General features: G+C 35.3%; 1 protein-coding gene across 5 annotated transcripts in view; it reads right to left on the reverse strand.

Moving 5' to 3' along the window:
- Ralyl (RALY RNA binding protein like) overlaps nt 1-22,117 on the reverse strand; it is a 637,542-nt gene that overhangs the window by 56,742 nt on the left and 558,683 nt on the right. For all 5 annotated transcript variants that reach the window (XM_013110889.3, XM_040741381.1, XM_040741383.1 and 2 more), the window contains one exon: nt 4,715-4,828. In XM_013110889.3, the coding sequence (XP_012966343.1) occupies nt 4,715-4,828 (114 nt within the window). The remainder of the gene's footprint in view (nt 1-4,714; nt 4,829-22,117) is intronic.

The raw sequence follows: 22,117 nt of genomic DNA on the forward strand, positions 1-22,117 counted from the left end.
AGTTATTCATTTGTTCTAGTGTTATATTAATTCCTACAAATTCTTATGTGTCCTTTGAACAGTGACCTTTATACTTTTGTTCTTATTTCATCAATACAGCTGTGTCTCTTCAGTTCTTCCTCTGTACATTTTGTTTCCACTGAGTTCTTTGTGTGTGTGTGTGTGTGTGTGTGTGTGTGTGTGTGTTTAATATTTTCTCCTACCTGGCAATATCATTAGATGTTCATATTATTAGAGAAGCACCTAGTTACTCACAGTTGCTATGTAAGTACAGTGTGTTTTGTTTTTTGTTTTTTGTTGTTGTTGTTGTTGTTGTTGTTGTTTTTTCTCTGTAGGGTGTCATGCTTCATCACTTCTTTGTTGATGCCATGTTAGCAGTTTCTTCTTGGGTTGTTCTGGTTCTCAAATGATGATTCATCAAGTATCCTATAATGAGGGAAGAGAACCCGGCATCTCTAGAACAAATATGTAACTTTTTTTCTTTCTCAAGTTTGCTTATTGTCTTCTGCCCTTATACCTACTGTTTTAGTTTCTCTATACAAATCTATAGTCAAATTGTGGCAGGATCAATTGAGAATGAGGACATTGGAGTATTTATTTCTCCACAGATCTTCACCAATTTATTACATTTTACTTAAAATCTCATGGGAATTCTTATTTTAAAATTGGACTTGGAATTTTAGGAGGTATTGGATTAGATACATAAATATCTTCAACAATCTGTCTTGTGAATTTTTATTCTATGTTCCTTGTTGCAATGGAGCTTCACTTCAAAGCATTATCATTATGTCAAGCACTGTAAGAAGGAAGCAAGGTGCAAATCACTGTGTCTAATTGGAAGCATCATCAGCAGGAATGTTTGGAATGGGATCAGTGTTGACAGCTGAGACTGGAGAAAGAAGACATGCCCAGAATACTCTTTCCTTTGACTTCTGCAGTCCGAGTTTGACCAACTATAGATAACCAGAAACAAGAGATATTAACGGATCAGGGTACAAAATAAACTGACAGGACAGGCAGCTCCATGACTTGTTGCTATTATTTTTGGCAGAGACTTCAGAGATTTGAATTCAGCTTATTTGAACTCATAGATGAACTATGTTAAGTCCATGTTCACATGCTTTGGAAAGGTGGGGATATTAGAAATCCTAAATATTTAATAGACTGTATGCACACATAGTTTTAGATGACAGAGGAAGAATGGCTAAATCAGGTAAGAGTCAAATGCATATTTGATCCTTAAGGAGCAAGTACCAAAGGGTTTGGTACAGAAACTGTCATCATCAGTAAAGCAGATAAAAGTGTGAGAAAACAACAACAGTATTAACTGAAACGTTTTTCCAGGTGTGGAGTGTATATCAGGGTTGAAAAATTTTCATTCTTTTCTAAGTCCTATAATTTGATATTAATTTATTATATAACCACTTTTGGGGCATTAACTATTTACAACTCAATGCTGTATGAAAATGTATGGGCAGGACACATTCATCCACTATGACTGAAATTTGTGGCATTCCTGATACTTCAATTTATCTCTCAGTTTAACATTGTAACCACCCAAACAAGGCTGCTACTAATGTATTAGGTATGCTTTTCAGAGTAAACCTAAGCCAAATAAAGTTCACTGCTTTTGGCATCTGCTTGTGATGAAATTTTATTTTTTCAAATATAGTTTCCTGTGGAGTAATTCTACCCATTGTGAGCTTCACAATATAGCTTTAGTTCTTGTGGTTTAATCTTCCTGATTATGTGATATCACAAGGTAAGCCAGCCATATAGTGTGTGTGTGTGTGTGTGTGTGTGTGTGTGTGTGTGTGTAGGATAATTTACATTTGGTTCCTTCTAAAATATCATCTAGTAATGAGATCCAGTTATGATCTAAACTGATGTGAAGTACTGACTATTGTTTTCCTTAGTCTATATGTTCACTGCATCTTTAAAAAGCTGTTTTATTCAGTAGAAAAATAATGCATTCATGGTAGATCACTGTAGCCCTAGTATTAAGTACTTGGGTATGCATTGGAGGGCATTCCACATTCCTAGAGTTTAAAAGGTCTCAAGCCTTCCTGGTAATGATAAATGATACTGTAATGTGTAAAGGGACAAAGAAAATATAGCCTTGTACTTAGAAAGACTATAATGTTAAATGAAGAGGTACATGGAGATCTCTGTAAAACATTTCATGGTCCATATTTGTATGATAGTGTTTTGTATTGACTTTGTCTGAAAATTCTAGAACCCTCTTTGAAGTCAGTGAGGAGACAAGCCCTGTGAAACTCAGTCAGAACCCACCCTATATCTTGCCCAGGGCATGTTCTGTGTTCTATTGAATTTTCTTCCTTGTCATCTGTTTCTTTCCCCCAACTACATTTATGCTGGAACATTCCATATTAAATGGCTAATACCATGTAAGGACTGAGATATAGAAGGAGCAATAATGAAGAATAAGTACTAGCTAGCAAATAATTAGTTTTCAGCTAATTAAATGTTAAAATTAGTGCCCCTAGATTTAATAAGGAGGCTTTGAGTACCTTTTAATGAATTTTAATGCATTTCATTCCTCTCTCCATAGTGCAGTGTTAACTCTTTCCATATAACTCTGATATCTTCCCACAGAGAAAATACAGGAAATGAAGAACAGGATTATATTATCTCCATAGATATAGATGCTATTCAGAAGACAATTACAAGAACAGTGAAGTTACAAATTAAATACCTTCATTTTCTTCATAGCACGGAAAAGGAAGAGAGACAGCAACAACAAGGACAAGACTTGTCATTTTGAAAGTAACGGTCTCATGACTGGGAAAAGTTTAAAGATGAGCAAAGGCAAGATGACAGCTTTTATAAAAAGAAAACCAGGGCTTGAATTAGAGTGTTACGTTTATAGATGATCTTCCAGCAAGATCTGTGGCAGGTATTATTCATTGCAGGAAACCGGAAGGTATAATATGCTGGAATAAGGATCACATTTTCCTCTTTGAGGTGATTTATATTTAAATGAGTTCTCTCTAATCCTTTAAACTGAAGTGCAAATTGGTTATCAAAGTCTTTTGCTGTAAGGGTTGCTTTACATAATAATGAATTCTACAGAAGTTCCTCAAAGGAAATATTGACTTAGGCAACATCACAGAGTATTTCGGTTACAGCGATACTTTAGATTATGGTCACAGACAGTGCATCAAAACTTTCTAAAACTCTAAACTTCTTTACTGAGAAGTATAGGCAGTGTAGCTTTTCTTGGTATGAAATGCATGCTGTTGAAAATTTCAGGAAAAGTTGTTCAATTTAATCTATCATGTCTTTTTCATACTAACATGCTGGGGAGAGTTACTGACTCATTTTTAATTGTGTGTGTGTGTGTGTGTGTGTGTGTGTGTGTGTGTGTGTGTGTGTGTTAAATAACCTTATTCTGAAGAACATAAGATTAAAAATGTTCCTTAGCTCAGCTAGGAGGTGGCACCAGTTCTGGTAGAGAGTCTACTGGCAGGGAACCAATTGCTTGCTTTAGTTTAAGAACCATAGGTTCCAGGGAGGAGGCATTTTATTTTCAAAACAGGAGCCTCAGCCATAACTCTAGTCCCCAGCAGTACTCACTATCTAAGAGAGAGGGGGGGAGAGAAAGAGGAGAGAGAGAGAGAGAGAGAGAGAGAGAGAGAGAGAGAGAGAGAGAGAGAGAGAGAGAGAGAGAGAGAGAGAGAAGGCTAGCAGCCTTACTTCAGGGAAGCCAGTAATGCAGACATGAAGGAAACCTGAGACCCGATCTTAATACCCAGGTATGTCACAAACCACACTTTTGGCTGTAGAAATAATTTTACACCTGAGAACTGTGGTGTGCACTCTGTGAAAGGCACTTGGATTAGATAATAACTTTTCCAAATTATATTGCTCATCTGCTTGATTGTTTTAAGAAGTGAAATTCCTAGTAAGTTAAGTTCTGTTTGAATTTCAGTACCAAACACACACAAGCAAATTTATTTACACAACCCTTGGAGCAAAGGCTAGGTTTGGAAATGACACACATTTTATATGCCTAATGTGTCTCCTTTTAATCTTCTTGTAGCTCTACAGAAGTCTGTGAGCTACCTAACACCTTCAAATGTGGACCAGCCTTGAGTTCATCCCAATTCTCATTTTATGTGAGCATAAAACATTATACAAGAAAAAGTATAATATCTGTGTTAGACTGTGGCTAGGAACCATGATCACAATCCAGAAAGAGTCCACTGAGTGATAAAGGATTATCAAATAATTTGGCCTGTGGTTGTCAGGGACCTGCTGCATCCTTCCAGGTTTCTGTACTTGGGTAAAGACATTTCACAATATAACAGGAAAGACAGAACATGGGCTCTGTAATAACTGTCTTTAGAATTTTTTGAATTTTATTGTGGTTAATTTAATGAGATGTGAATATTATGCTATCCTGATAATAGTATCCATTGCTTGCTTTTATTATCTTACAAATTACTTAATATAAGATAGAAAGTTTCAATTGTGATTCAACTACTATTGCTTGTTACATCACAATACTATCCTTTTCAAACCTTAATCTTAGAAATATTTGTTCATGGTTTTCCAAGCAGCCCCATTCTATCAGTGCAACAAGAGGAGTTGTTGGTTGTGACTCAGCTGGAGTCTCTTTGGCCTGCATTCTATGACTGATGATGTTGGGTTAATTCCAACCTATCTATGACAATAATTTTTTTCCACTTACCTGCCTCTGCCTTCTGCTGCTTCTCAATCTTCTCCAGGCGCCCTAGCAAGGAGTCAATTTTAGTTTTGATCTGGGTTAATTCTTTCTTGATTGTCTGTAACTCATCTGATTTCACTAGAAGGGAAAAAGTAGAAAGAAAAGAAGACATCAAATGGATGACTTAGAACACAATTTATGACATAGCGCTTCTCAAGATTGTCTTATAAGATTCCCAGTGAATCCTCATCTTCCTGGTACTACAGATAGTCATCCTGAAACTGTGCATGTCTTTGCTCATTGGAAATAAGCACTTTTACTGACATGAAAATCAGGTATTCAATCTTGTAACTAAAAGTAACATGAAAGACTAAAAGAACCCGAAAAGATTTTCAACAGAATGATGCCAGGCCTTGACTTACTTACTCAGGGAAACAAGAGAATAACCCTCACTGTAAAACTGATTTAGATTAAGGGATAGTGTTACCTGTGTTAATAATACTTTGAATCACATTGTTGTTATATACATGTTCTATGTTTTGGTTTTGTGACAGGGTCTCAATAAGTAGTTCGCAATAAACAAAATACTCCTGCACAGCCCACCACTCATAACTAGACATCAGTGATATATTTTCAGTGGTGTTTTCGAGCCAGTTCTTTGAAGATTGACTGAAACAAAACATAACATTTAGTCTTGAGAGAATAAAATATTGCCTGAGCTCTTCCTAAAAGTAAAACAATAAAGTGTGCATACCCATCCTTAAGTCATGGGGCAGGTAGAAAGGAAGCACATAGGCAGTCTCCCTGATTCTTACATAATTTTAATTTGTGATTTATTTATTTATATATTTTGCGATAACTTATCACTATGTTGCTCAAGCACTATGTCCTTGAACTCACCACCCTTCTGCCTCAGCCTCCTGAGTGCAAGAACTACAGGCATACTACCATCATATATCACCTCACTGGTATATGTGTAGCAATTTGTTCCAATTCTAGTTCTTCAATATTTAATGTGATCTCTAATGAGAAAATGGAGGCTGATACAAACAGCAACTTTTCATTTTGTTAAGTAGTTAGTGTTGCTAAAATCAACAAATATGGGTTGGAGATTTAGCACATTGGTTGAGTGATTGCCTACCAAGAAAATGACCCCAGGTTTGGTCTAGAATTGGAGAAAAAAAGTGAAAAAACAGGTGTGGAAGACAACACATTTAAGGGACTTAAGGAAAGGACAATATCATATTTAAATAATAATTGTTTATCTAAGGGGGAAGATTTGGGAAATGCCATGTACTGAACATGACAGAACTTGTGCAATCATGCTCTCAAAGACACTACACTTGCCTGCATTCAGCCTACATGAGACCGGGTCTGCCAACAATCAATCAGGGATTGGGAAGGACCCTACTCTTGCCTGGTGAGTTATGAACTACTAAAAGAGGGAGTCATTGTTCTCAGTTCTGTACCCACTCATGAAGTATACACAGAAAATCCATGGTTACACAAACCTCCCTGGTTAAATGCAATGGCCTGCTGAACGAAACCAACCAGCATGAATGTATAAAGAGATGAAGGGATGAGAGGAGGTTATTGGGGTGGGGAGAAAAGCAAAGGATATGAATGTGAGAAAGAGACAGAGGGAAGGGAGGAGGCTAATGGAAGTGGGAGAAAGAGAAGATGGAGAACGAGAGTGAACATGGTTAAAGAATAATTTTAATAGAAATCATATAAAAGTTAAGGGTTTACAATATTGTAACTTTTGTGAGAACCTGGATACATGACTTTATTTTGCTCATCTGAAAACCACAAGTGGTTTTGTCATGGGTCCACAACAGACTCTCCAGTCCCTGAGCTTCATTAGGGATGCTTTGGGTACCAGCCCTGAGGGCAGAGATGTGCTGCCTATCTAGGAAACCCACATCTTTTTTGTCATTTTCATTTATGTTTATAACCATATCAGCTTAGTTAGTATCCAGATATTCAGAAGAAATAACTGCTGTTTGACTTTTTTAGTCTTCAAACTTTGAAAAAGTGATAAGATAAAATGAAATCTGTTTAAGTTTACATATACGTTAATTAAAATATCTGAAATAATATACTATTCATAATATAATTAGGTCTCAAAAGATAGAAAGAATTTTTATTTTCCTGGCCAAAAAAAGACCTTTCTCATTATTAAATCAAATTAAGGTAATTATATTTGAAAAAAATAAAATTCTTTCTTTCTAGTGCAAAGTACTCTATTAGATTAAAAATGGCAGGAAACCAGAGTCCCCTGCAATTCTGGGAATATTGTCCAAATAAAAGGATAACACACTTAAAACAGTGACTCTCTCTGGATGTCAATTATTCCAGACATCAAAGAACCATTGCTGAATTGCTGCTAAATTTGAGAAACATTATCTATCACTATGAGAAATGGATTCTGCTTTGAAGAATGATACTCATTTCCTTTGGTGGAGGCATAACATGTAGTTTTACTTAAACCTATCAGATTTAATAGAAAATAATTCATCTGATAACTGGTTTCAATGATGTAAAATGTAACTGTGTCTAGAAACTAATAGAAACTAGTTCTCAGTGAATAAGTCAATCGTTAGCTATAGCCAATTAATTTACATTTATTCATCATATAAAAACATAAATTGATGTATCACCAACATCTCACATTATTAAAGCTGAGTTAGAATGCACCTAAAAAAAGAAATTGGGGTTTACATGATAGGAACCTGTAATTGTCCAGGGAGCCAAAGTTTGAGGTTTAAACTACAGCAGTATTTTGTAAGACCAGAGAAGGAATGTATTAATATTCTAGTCTAATTATCATTACTGAAGCTTACAAGGAAATATATAAAGTCTTGCTTTCTCCCAAGGTGCAACCATGTAATAATGAAATGAGCCTCTGGCCTTGCACAATCTGCCTGGATGACTTTCTGACAAGGGTTCTAAGAGCAGGCTGGGCTAACAGAACTATCTTCCTCTCACAGAGTCATGGAAACCAATTGCTCATCTCAGTGCTCTGTGGGGAAGAAGTTCTGTCCATGACCAGGCAGTGAGTTACAGCCCAATGTCTACTGTTCTTTATCATAGTCAATGTCTGCATTCAGATGGTTCTGGTTTTGTGCTCACATGGCTTCTTCCTAGAGGAAAGCCCCCCCCCGAGGGTGGTGCACCTCTTCTTGTACTGTTGCTCTAACTTATGTCTCTCCCTTACTGTCTACAGATTTCCTCTCTGTTAACATTTTCTCGGCAACATATTTAACCACTCTATAATGTTAGTTAATTCATTCAAGCAGGCACTCCTTTTCTACTCTGTATGTCTAGAATTTTAGAAGTTGGCAATGTTGCTAATTATGTTCTTTTTCAAAAACTGCATGTTAGGTAAATAACACTGCTGTAGGTCTAATATATCTGCCTCCACTTTCATTCCCTCTTATTTAGCCACTGCTTTCCACTTACCTAGACTTGTGAAGACATTTCTTAAAGCAATATATATATATATATATATATATATATATATATATATATATATCATTAGCCTTGTACTTAACTGAAGATTTCCAGAGTCTCTTTCTTTTCTATAGCAAGAAAGATAAGTAAGACAATCCTGAACAATGTTATTATACAACCTTAAATGTCTTCCATATGATTCGAGTTTTGAATGCTTATGATGCAGCTGGTGGCAGTATTTTGGCAGGCTTCTTAACCTTTAGGAGATGAGGTGTGACTGATAGAAATGAGTCCCTGGGGATGGCCTCTATGGGTATGTTTGCTTTGTCCATATCCTGTCATGACCTCTTGTTTCTTGGTCCTCTATGGCTTGAGAAGTTCTTCTCTGCCCTATGCTCACATACCATGATGCTCTCCTCAATACGTGGTACCAAATCATGCCGACCATGAAGAATCCTCTGAAACTCCGAGTGAAAATCAATCTTCCATGCTTTAAGTCGTTGCTTTGATATTGCCACAGTACATGAAAGTAATTAATGTATAAAGACAATGCTCTAAAATGATATCTAGGATCCTCCGGAAGTATATTGTTACCTTTTATTCTAATATTTAATAGAATAACTTCCTGTTAAAAATGAATTTGCTTCAAATCTGTGCACCTTGGGGACATGAAAGTTCTCCACCTGTGTAATACCATTGTCTACTTTAGAGGGAAAGGCACAATTATTTAGTACCATGTTCAGAGCATCAATAGAACCAATGAGTGGTAAAGGAAGGGCTTACTATGGTTCTTGCTGTTATTACACTATATTATTGTGTAAACATGTTTCTTTAATCAAAGACGTTTCCGTTTCCAAATGTGTGTCTCAAAATCTAACCAAGCTTCTAGGGTTTAGACTTGTTTGCATATGAATTTCTCTTTACAAACCCACTGAAGGTTGGGGTTCTCACCTGTAATCTATTTAATAGTACCTCACATTTACTGCTACACTTTCACTGATTGTTGATTTTTCTTTTGCATGTCTGTATTTCATAATAAATGACCTGTTTCTTCAGTGAATACCTCTTGATTAGGCACTCAGCAGCCCCAATTTTTAGTATTTTCTGCATGTTTTGATAGTTTTCCTCATCATTTTACTGATTGCTCAGGTTCCTTACTTGAAGATTTAGGGATTGAATCAGTCCTGTTTATTTAAAAATGATTTTAACAGCTAAAAAAGAGGTGTTAAATCAGGTAAACAGTAGAATAATTTGTGTTTTGTCATAATAAGTCACTTAGAGGTAGATTTTGGGACAGCTGTGGGACACAGGGTAAATTAAGAAATACACCCATCCTGACCACCTAAGGAAGGCCTCACCCTCCCTGGGAAGCAGAAAGGGGATGGGATGGGAGCAATGGGGGGCATGGGGGGCATGGGAGGATGGGAGGGAGACGGAACTGGGATTGATTGTTTCTAATCTAAATAAAAAAGAAATATACCCATCCTAAGGCTCTATGAATAAAGTCATTCTGTGCAAAGAATGCCTTCTAGTCTTTCATTTTGTGTTATCCCATTAGCAATAGAACATTGCTCAGTGAGTGTCTGGACACAATAAACAATAAATACTAGAAAATTTGCAATATGCATATATGTGGCTGTAGTGACTTCATGGTAGTTTTAACCAGGCTAACACACCTTATTTTCAAACCTCTGTGTATGTGGCAGGCACCAAATGTCCTAAAATACTAATCTTAGGAGCTGATTGACTGGGAAACAGTAAACAGCAAGGGGGTTCAAAAATATTATTGTCAGAGAACTGTACCTGTGCATAGTCAAAATTATATGATGAGAAGAAAAAGAAAGGAAAGAATGATTTTGGCAACTAACCTTTTGAATTTTTCCTAGTACACCATTAATTCATCACCCTCTTGTCTGAGGAAGCATTGCATACAATATAATGTGCATAAAATACAAAGTATATAATAGTGATTGTTGGGAATTTTTTATCTAAAAGTAGTTAATATTTTTAGTCAACTTACTGTTGGAAAATTATGATTAAAAACTATTCACCAACAGATTGAGAAATTAGAATACTTACCAAAGATTATAAATTTTATCCCTGAAAATTTATAAATTTGTGAAAATTATTTCTGTTTCTTTCATTCCCAGCACCTGAGCCCTTTTTCAATCTCTTCTGGTCCTTTTACTACTCTGAAGCAGCATTCATAACTACTAGCCCTTCCTTAAATGTGTCAGGTAGTCTCAGGCTCATAAAGTCTACCTGGAATATGACATTCAGTTCTAAAGGATTCAGTTCAAGGTCACCAACACTAAATGTACCCCTATCTCTGATCCCATTCTTTTGAAACCCGCCCTTCTCTCAGTTTAACTTCTTCCACATACTATTTCCTTAGAAGTCAATTTAACAAGGTCACAATTGTTTTAACTTAAAAGTGTTTGATGCATAGATGAACAATATTAATGGAAATCGATTATTATAACTCTGCTTTCCAGAAGCTGAAGATACAGCACTGGACAGTAAAGAGAAATTTCCTATAATTATGGAACTCATATCCAGAGTGGATGATGGCAATAAAAAACCATATATTAAATATTGAGATAAGATAGAAATTAGGGAGGGCTTGATTTTGCCATTATATTTTTCATTTTATTTGATGTAGTGGGTAAATTTTCAGTGATAAGAAGGTATTTCAACAGAAATCTCAGTGAAAGAAGGAAGCAGGAAGAGGATTTAAAGACTGGTGTATAGGACTGGTATATAGAGTAGAACAGTACACAGAGGATGGAGAAAGCAAATAGGCAGATGTTTTGGGCAAATAAGTGAATGTAGCTGGAGGAAAATCAATAAGTGGAAGTAGAGTGTTAATGTGGTGACATCTTTCTTGAACAAATAGTTTGTCCGAAGATCAGAGAATGGAGATTGCCATTAGCTAACAAGAGTTCAGTAGGTCTATACAGACAGACAGGAAGTGATATGACTGGGAGGAAACAGGAAATGAATGGCTGGGCAGAGACAGGAGGTGAGATGGCTGGGTAGAGACAGGAGGTGAGATGGCTGGGTGGAGAGAGGATACAAGTGGGAGGACACAAGAACTCACTGTCTTTTCTGCTGAGAAGCTAATGAGGGAAAACTGGCTCTGGATTGCTTCTTTTTCTCTTAATCTCTCAGCATTCCCCTATATCAGACTCTGGGTTTTTATTATTTAGATCAATTAAGACCTCCATTTACAGAGTAAGGAATCAGTGAGTAAAGCAGAGTGGAGAGGCAGACATTTGTTCTTGATGCCATGGTGGCAACTGTTAGACACCTCAGAGCACCATGCTGAATTGGAAGAGTCTATAGGATAATGGGCAGAATTAGTGGATCACTGAGACTCTGAGAATAGTTCAAGGGAGGGTTGATGTTGATTGCATTGATACAAGGCATTAGTGCTTGGGTGGTATATCCAAGCACAGGTGAACATTGGGCAGCAGAGCATGTGACAATGAAGTTTATCAAAGAGGTCAAAGGCAAGGAAGAAGCTGGGGTGCTGACAACTAGAGTTGGCACCCAGAGTTAGTACTCACAATGAGTCTTTCCTAATATAAGTATATACACTTCTTATGTGTTACAACGTGTTTTAAGAGAATTGATATTGGCATCTTCAAAGAGAAAATTTTTCTACATGTATGTTACCCAATAAGAACTTATAAAACTTTACAGAAAAAGCAAGTATTTTGTTACAATAAACCCTTCTGGCCCATTAAATATAACTTTTCCATGTATAATTTAATACCTGGATTCAAAACTTCTGAATAACATCAGAAGACAGTACTAGCTCGTATTATACAGTAGTTTTTGTGGAAGGAAGAATGGTGTTTGAGAAAGTAGGAGTCAGTTTACATCACACAGATGAAGTGAAATATTTTCCTAAAGTATCACTGCAGAATTTTGTTAAAAAGTAAAGTCATATCAAATCATTGCAGATCTGTTTTCTCTGGAGTACATTTATTTTGTGATAAATACTATTATATTTGCTGATATAGTCAACAAAATGATGAGTAGTCATTTTCCTGTTACATGAGATATGATCCATAAAGGAAATTAGGCATGCAGGATGACACCATCTGCCTACATGTATAACTCTGATTTATCCAGTGAAAAATAGTTCAATTTATTTTAATCGCCTCTGGATCCATTTTATTTAGAGACAAATAGAGTATCTGAAGCTAAGTCAGTAGATCAATGGTTCTTAACTAGGGGTGACTTTGCTCTGTAGTGGTCATGTTGCACTGACTAAAAACAGTGTATAACGGAGGGTGGTATCTAATGAGTATTTGGTATGTGAGTATTCTGCAATATGCAAGGTATATTATCATCATGCAAATACTTATTTGACATAATAAATAGTAATAGTGATAGACCTTTGAAACTCTGGGTTTCATGTTTAGAATGTGTATTTGATATTCCCAGTTTATTATTCCTAATATTGAAAATCTATTTTTCTGCCCTTTTTGACGCATGGCCTCTTTTTTCATTAATTGTTACTATGACTATATATAATATATATATACTGGTTAATTCCTAAATATAACTGATTCAGTGTATTCAATATTATTTACATGTATGTATTAAGTACTTAAGCATATTTGAGGTGAAGTATTATGATATAGTGAGAAATAGAAGAGGCCATGAGAGTGGTACCATTATTATGCAATTAGTAATTTTATGACAAGTAGGAAACACCTAAGTAGTAAGCTGTATAAATACCTTCTGCAATTCTACAATCCAACTGAAAGCAAAAATGCTTGGCGGACATCAGGAGAGACTTTTGGGTGATCAGAATCCTACATCATGAAGTGAGTAGATTTTTGCATTGGATAAATTGAGTATACCATGAAATTTAGCTCAAAATACAGAGTGGGCTTGAGACATGGGTACAGTCTGTTGTCCCACCTCATCATCAGCACCATATGTGATGTCTACTAACTATAAAAATCAATGCTCAGCTTCACATGGAAAAATGAAATACCCAGATAGTCAAAACAATCCTGTACAAGAAAGGGACTTTCAGAGGCATTACAATCCCTGACTGCAATCTCTACTATAGAGTTATAGTAATGAAAACAACTTGGTATTAGTATAAAAATAGACAGCTAGACCAATAGAATTGAATCAATGAGTGTGATATTAACTTACACAGCTATGGACATCTAATTTTTGACAAGGAAGCTAAAATTATACAATGGAAAAAAGATAGCATCTTCAACAATGGTGCTGGCATAACCTGATGTCAACATGTAGAAGAATGCAAATAGATACATATCTATCCCCATGAACAAAACTCAAGTCCAAATGGATCAAAGACCTCAACATAAATCTAGACACATTGAACCTCATATAACAAAAAATGGGAAGTATCCTTGAACACACTGACACAGATACTGGGAAAAACAGTTAATGAATAGGAACTCCTGAAGCTGAGAAGCTTCTGTATGGCAAAGGACACAGTCAATAAGACAAACTGCAGTCCATAGAATGGGAAAAGATCTTCACTAACCCCACATTGAACAGAAGACTGATCCCCAAAATATATAAAACACTCAAAACTAGATATTGAGATACAAAATAATCAAATTTAAAAATGGGGTAAAGATCTAAAAAGAGATTTTCAACAGAAGAATTTCAAATGACTGAAAGACACTAAAAATGCTCAGTATCTTTAGACATCAGGAAAATGAAAATCAAAATGACTCTGAGATACCAAATCTTACACCAGTCAGAATGGCTAAGCTCAAAAACACCTATGATAACCTATACTGGAGAGGAGGCAAAGTTATGGGATCACTACTGCTCCATTGCTGGTGGAGGTACAAACTTGTACAGCCACCTTGGAAATCAGTGTGGTAGTTTCTCATAATAGTGGGAATCAATCTACCTCAAGACCCAGCAATACCACTCTCGGGCATATGACCAAAGAATGCACACTCATACCACAAGAACTTTAGCACAACTATGTTCATAGCAACATTATTTGTAATAGCCAGAACTTAGAAACAACCTAGATGCCCCTCAACCAATGAATAGACAAAGAAAATGTGGTACATTTACACAACGGAGTATTACTCATCAGTAAAAAGCAATGACATCTTGAAATTTGCAGGCAGATGGATGGAACTAGAAAAAACCATCCTGAGGGAGGAAATCCAGACCCAGAAAGACGAACATGGTATGTACTCATTCACAAGGTATGTAAATGGATATTAGACACAAAGCAAAGGATAACCAGCCTATATCCCACAGCCACAGATAAGCTAGCTCTAACAAGGAGATCCCTCAGAGAGACATACATGAATCCCCCTGGGAATGGAAAATAGACTAGATATCCTGAGAAAAATAGGTGATTTGGGGGAGAGTAAGGGAGGACAGAAGGAGAAGAGGAGGGGAGGAGGGGAGAGGGGAAGAGAACTCCGGAACTCGATGGTGGAGATGGGGAAAGGACCAATAGGTAGAAGGAAGAATGAGATATCTAGATTGAGGGAGTCATTATGGAGTTAGAGATTGCTTTTAAAATAAAAATTACGTTTAAAAACATGTTATTAAGCATGCAAACCTCACTAATAAATAACAATATCTCATTATACTTTTTATTCCCCAAATGTTTGCTACAATATTTAAGTACAAAAATAAATTTTCACAGAGATTATTTTATCAGTCCTTTTGTGTATTCTGTTTTGTTGATAAGAAGCCAAGAATACTAATTCCATAGCTTCTTAAAATCAGATAATCTGAAAATATAGGATTCAGGTTATAGTCTAGGTCTTCTAACTGTAAGTACTACTAAATTCATTGTGTGATCAGTAACTTTGATAATGTGAAAAATACAATCATTGGTTTATTTTTTATTTCACTAGTAATTAATCACAATATTTGATTCAGGTACTTGAAGAAAAATGGATAAGTATTAATTTCTCTAATGTGAATTTGTAGAAATTTTACCTGTAACTTCATTTCATCTTCTTCTGCATCTGTATATTGTTTTTCTTTCCTTCATTTTTTTAAGGTTTCTGAATACACAGAGGCTACTGTACCAGCTATGCAAATAGTTTCACAAGCCAAATTATCAAGAATTTTGCTAAAATAAGTCAGAGAAGTTGTTATCCAAAGAATTTTTTCATAAATGAAAATACATGCAGTCGCACACACTTATTCATAAGGTTTATGCCTTCATATATAAATACTTATTACTTCTATATATTTCTATAATGAGAAAAATAAAATGAAAAATTAGCACATTTCATTCACTAGCTGTCCATGAATTATTTACTCTGTGCATCCATGCATCTAACAAGTGTTTATGAGATACAAGCAATTACATTGACTCTTAATGATGAGTATGTGAAACATGTATTCTTAAAATACTTTTTGAAGCATATGTTCTTAAGGTTACTGTGTGGATTGTAATAATATGCGAGAAGTAGTGCATTTACATTACATTAGAATTACAAAGAACAGAAGCAATGTAGTCAAGTTTAAGAAGGAATGACCAAGATTATGTCTCTCTGAGCTTCTCTTTACCTCTAAGCCATAAACTATTTATAGTGAGCTCATGGTGAGAAAAGTATGTAAACAATATATTATAAAATATATGAACATAAATATATAATATAATGAAAAATAAGTGAAAAACTCCTACTACTTGGCAATGAAACTTTCTCACAATACAATGTGCCCATCAAATCATAACTGTCTTTAATAAAGGGTCATATTTACTTTTGTTTGTTATATTAGCTCCTGAGAGTCATGTCTGTTTATGTATGTAAAAGGAGTGTTATCATGTGATTGGCCCTGAGTAATTGAACTCATGTAAAATATCGGGTAAAAGTAAAAAACACATATTTTATGGGATTGATTATTGATTTTTAAAATAGCAATAAAATAATAGATTCCTGAACTAAGAACAGAAGGCATTTGCAAATTTCAGTCAGAAATATAAATCTCATTAAAATGGGGTGGGGCAAATCTTATTGGAGAGCTTGAAAGCACACAAAAGTCTTATTTCTTTTGAATATTTAAGAACAGGATTTGCTCAACATCTCTGACTGACTAGATGTAGCCCATAGCTCATATTTAAGTTTCAACATAGCCAAAATTATGGTTCTTATTCAACTGTGAAATAAATGAATAACAAAGTTAAAATTCAAAAAACCAAAAATAATTGATAACATGTTCCACAAATATCTGAGTATACTTTTTGCAAGATTTAAGTTAAGCACACTTCTATAAAAATAAATCGATATATGTACACACAAGTAATGAACATGAAACATGGGGCTTAAGTTCCATAAACCGAAGATGAATATCTGGTTTGAATTTAGAGAATGTGATAACCTCAACACCAGAAAGGTCTAAATTTGGTCTCAGAGTTACGCAAACTGGACCTTTAATACAGAGTAATTGTTAATAATGGTTATTTTAGCATTTGCAAGATAACACAATGGAGCTGGCAAAACATTTCTCAAGATAAAGGAAAGCTTTCAATTGTCACTATATGAACATGAGTTTAGAATCATTGAGGAAAGTTGGACATGGTGCCATATGCCTTTAATCTCAGCTCTTGGAGGCAAAGGTAGGCAGATTTCTGTGAGTTTGAGATGAGCTGGTCTACAGAGTTCCAGGACAGCAAGGCTACACAGAGAAACACTGTCTGGAAAATAAAAAAACAATGAAACCTTGAAGCAAAATCCAATTCATCTAGGAAAATGTGGGAGACTAATGAGAAAGGAAAGCACAAGCTAGATACTGAATGAGAAACAAAGATTCTGGATTCTGTCCCTATAATATGAATCACACACACTTTGGTGGGCAGTTTAAAATTTCCTGCTTTGCTGAGAAGTCTGCCGGACACACTGTGGCCTATGGGCTGAAGATGGATGCGCCAACATTACAGAGGGACTTTGGGTGACTGTTCAGGGAGCGAGATGTCTCTGTCAATTTTAGTGTTTACATATTATCTTTCTGTGGTCTTTGATGGAGTTGAAGACAGTTATGCTTATAGTTTCCTTAGTTAAGATCAAAGACAAGTTGCTTATAAGACTTTAGACTCACAAAGATAGGAGAGATGATAGAATATTTTCTATAAATTTTGCCAAATGTTAATGAACTAAATATTGTAACTGTAGTTCTTACTTGATAACTGTTTTGTTATATATTTTACTATGTTAAAGTTAAAACCCTTCTTTTTACGGAAAAGAGGAGATGATGAGGGAAGTCCTTCTGTGTATATGTTTATCTTATTGATTGTTGAATAAAGTACTGTTGGCCAATAGAGGAGCAAGATAGGTGAGACTGAGAGTTGAGGAGGATTCTGAGAAATGTAGTAAAGAGTGGGGAGTCACCATGTGACCTCAAGAGGAGAGGACACAGGTCTGGTGTTCTTGGTAAGATAAGACCTTATAAAATATGTATTAGTAATTATGGGTTAATACTTTATTCAGAACGAGCCATTAAGAAACCACAGCAAATGGATAACAGCTTCATAATTAATATAGCATCCTGCATGTTCATTTCGGACTGATGCAGCTCTGTAACCAGGCTGGTGAGAAGATGGCTTCTTACAGGATTCATATTTGGTCACTGATAGTAATTTTGATTTTGGTGTGAAATTGGAGAATATGCTGCATCCTGCCATTGGGATAATAAGAGTATTGATGAACATAAAGTCAGGGAATCAGTCAGAAATCTGTTAGAGTAGATACCATTCTTTCTAGCATTTCCCTGGTTATAAAGTCAACGGAGGAGGGAAGAAATATGCTGTTGCGTTACTGGCAAGACGTATGCTAGCATGCCTTTACAAATTTACCATGGAAAGACTAGGTCCTTCTTGAATGCTAATGGAGCCCAAAGATGTCTTATAATATGTTATTTAGAAATAATTTTATTTGAACCAGCATTCCTAGCAGTATATAATTGTTTCATATAAAGTTATAAGACTACTTCTATTGGGAAGGTCTTATTTTGAAGATGAGATATGAAAAGAAAAGTGTTTTGGCCCCAAAACAAAGCTTAAAAATGCCATAGCCACTACTAGATTCTACCCACAGCAATTTTATGTCCCATGCTTTTAGTGACATAAAATGCAGTAACAGAAATAATAAAATTGGCAAATAACATGATAGAACACAATGTGTATAAACATGTCATATAAGCAATTAAAATTGTCCCTTCAAGAACTATCATACAAAAGTATTGTTTGCATTTTCAAGAAAGAAACTAGAGAACGGCATGCAGGGATTGGCAGAATAATCAAAGGTTACAGGTTCAGTACACTGTGCAACAACCAGGCCTTTTCTCTCCTTTGATACTGCCTCCCTGAAGGAACAGAGTCTGATTTTATTTTCCAAACTCAGTGAGTTTTATAATCTAAATTCAATTTTCTAATAAGCTTTCTATAACTACTGTGTCCAACTCCAACTATCCTCACTGTTTTTATACTCTCAAAAGCTGAATATGTTCATATTTTGTCCTGGGGAATGATTAGTGTTACTTTGCCAAATATTAATATTTCCTTGGAAGACGTTTGTTTCCATTATAGTGACAGACATGCTTTTTGCCAGGAGACTTAATGTCTTACTATTCATAAAAGCAATCAATAACCATTTCTTATATTTAATTGGGATACCTCTAACTTCTCGTAGATGCTTTGTGCCTTTTACAATAACCTGTCTATTATTTTTGTCACTGCTATTCACTGAAGGGTATAACTGTACTTCCCCCTCTCATAGGCATTATAATTTAAATTAATGGAAGGTATTGAAAAGTTCAGCCTTTATCTCCAGAGGAAAACTTTTTCTTGTATGAAGAAAATGCAGCTAATGTTCATGTGTTCTTATGCCTTTACTTTTATAAGGTAATTATCTGCAATGTCAAATCTTTATTTTTGTCTGTGATAGAGGATAGGCAAATTGTTCATAGTTTAATTTTAGAAGTTTGAAAAGAAGCACAATACACACAGGAAATCTAATTTTATTTAGAATTTTCAATTGTTTTAATTAAATATACTTTTAGCCAATGCAAGGAGAAAAAATTTACATGTTTTCAGTATAGAATTAGATATTTTAACATATGTATGCATTATTTTAAGTCATTGAAAATAAACATTTTCACAAATATTTATCACTTCTTTATGCTGATAACATTCAAAACCGTTGTTCTGGATATATATATATATATATATATATATTGCACAACACAATATCATATATTACACAGTTGGAATCACATATTTCATACATTGAACTATCTGTGTGTGTGTGTGTGCATAATTACTGTCTATATTCTTTCTATTGAGCAAGGGTACATTATCAAAACTTATCACCCTTGAGTTTAAATGATATTTAAGTCTGCAAAGGTGGTAACCAACAGTCATCTCATTGGATGGAAGTCCGACTCCATGGGAAGGAATTAATTCATTGTACTGTAAACAAGCCAACTACCCATTGCTGATGAAGACATGGAACCTTTTGCCACTTTGTAACAACATTATAATCTTCAACTGTATTCTAAATACTTATCTTGATGCCAGCACATAAGTGCATATATGTATATATATCACAACTTGCTATATCTGTATATTGTAATTAGTATGTATGTTTTCAGGGATGAATAAATGGAATCGAATCACCAATTGATGTACCCTTCCTTAAGGAAGACTATTTCTCCAACTGTCATCCTTCCTGAGCTTCCTGTACTTCTTTGTATAGTACTGAGGCCTTGTTTGCTTTCACTTATCCACATTAGCAGGTCTATTTGTGTGTTCCTTCTTCAGTTCAGGTTTAGATAGTCATGTTGATGGGACTTTGTGGGTGCGAGTCTATCCCAGGAGATGTAATTGCTGCAAACTCCCTGATATCCAGATCATACGTTCTTCCAGACTCTTCTGCTACAATGACCCCTGATCCTTAGGTGTGGAAGCTGTAATGTGGATACTGATTATTATGGTTTTCTGTAATGGTCTCTGTCTCTGGCAAAGAGAAGTTTCCTCCATGAAGACTGAGGACTAAACTTCTCTGTAGGTATAAGGGAAAATATTTAAAAAGCATTTACAGATTCTGATGGTTTAGTAAAGTGGTCATTGCAGATTCTTTTCCAAGACTGAGGACTTGACTAGCTGCAGGGTGTAAGTGAGGTTTTCAGTACCAGGTGAATAAGATCTCCCTCTTTTAGAGTGGGTCTTATGTGTGATTATAGCATTATTGGTAACTACTAAAGTTTGCATGCCACTCCCACACCCTTAGCTCTATTATTATTGCAATCATTGCCCTATTGGACTATTGTTTATTTTGTTCCTTTGCAAGTATGCACTGTGCTTTCTGATACCATGAAAACTAGCCCTCAAGGAGTAAGTATTCAGGTCAGTTCCAGCTCAGGGGCTTCTGCGCCCTCTTTCTGGAATACATGGTGTCTTTAATTATGGGAACTTATCTTTCACACCGAGGGCAACCAAGGGCAATAGCAACAACCTCTAATGTTTTAGGAGTCTCTTGAACAATCCTGACCAACAAAGCAATAGAGGACTGCTTGGTATGGTGTTCTCAAAAATTAAAAATTTAAAAACAACAATCAATATAAAAAGAAAGGAACTCTAAATTGTTTTAAAAAGAAAACTATTTGCCAGCCTTGGTGGCACACGCCTTTAATCCCAGCACTTGGGAGGCAGAGGCAGGCGGATCTCTGTGAGTTCGAGGCCAGCCTGGCCTACAGAACGAGTTCCAGGACAGCCTCCAAAACAATAGAGACCTTGTCTCAAAAAACCAAAAAAAAAAAAAAAGAAAAAAAAGAAAAAGTAAACTGTTTAAAATATTTGCCAATCATTAGTATTCACCTTTGGGAAACTATCACAATAATATATTTTACATTGCATGGTTTTTATCTTCTACAAAATTCAGTTATATTAAAAATCCTGAAATAAGAAATAATGTTATCTGAGCTATATAATTTCCTCTTCTTAAATTACCAACTCATTGAATAATAGATAACTTCTATTAATAAAAGAGTAAAATGTATACAGTTCAGTAAATATTTACTTAGATTATGATAATATAACAGCATAATTTATCACTTGATTCAGAATTTTAATTTGTGATTTCTTTTGTAAAATTTGACTATTTCTAGAAACCAAGCCAATTATACATGAAAATGGGTAGAGCTGGAAACAGTCCCACTGAGTGAAATAAAACAGACTCAAAGGCAAATATTGAACATTTTCTCACAAATGTAGATATTGGTTTTTAATCTTCAGATATGCACATTTCATTTTTAATGCCCACAGAAGTAACTTTACAGGGCATCAAAGAAAATAAATAAATAAATAAATAAGCAAGCAAACTCAATGCCAGGAATGGGTTATTCCTTTTGGTCTTATTGGATAGTGAGATCCTATAATTCCCCAAACCTTACAGGATATTGCCATTCCTCTTATGTACCCTCCAGAACTTGATGGTGAGAATGTATTGCTAAATACACCACACAATTGGGTCATAAGACATGTAGAAATAAAAGATGGAACTAATCTGGAAGCTTCCTCTCAACGGGGACAGTTTTCAAAGTGGTAGAAGGTGTTGGAGGACAAAAAGTTACTCATCTATGATCCCTGTGAGCTATAATAATTGCAAAGCTGAAACGACATGTCTGCTAGTGCAATATTGGCTCAAAGATCTTGAGAGTAAGCACCATTTTTCTGAAAGGATTTAAGTCCCATTTCACACGATGAAACCCATACCTGCTACCATTTTCAGTTGAAGAACCTATATATAGATCAGCCATATGCTTTAGAGGTAAACTAGTGCTAGTATTTTTGTTTATTTGGCATAGTATTAAACCATACCAATTACTTATCATTATAACCATTGATTATCACCTTTCTCAAACCTCGCCAGTAAAGCTTGAATTTTGAGTAGATGGTTTTTACCACAAACACCTACACCTGGTCAA

This window comes from Mesocricetus auratus, unplaced genomic scaffold, assembly GCF_017639785.1.
Source record: "Mesocricetus auratus isolate SY011 unplaced genomic scaffold, BCM_Maur_2.0 Super-Scaffold_6730, whole genome shotgun sequence".
Classification (NCBI taxonomy): Eukaryota; Metazoa; Chordata; class Mammalia; order Rodentia; family Cricetidae; genus Mesocricetus; species Mesocricetus auratus.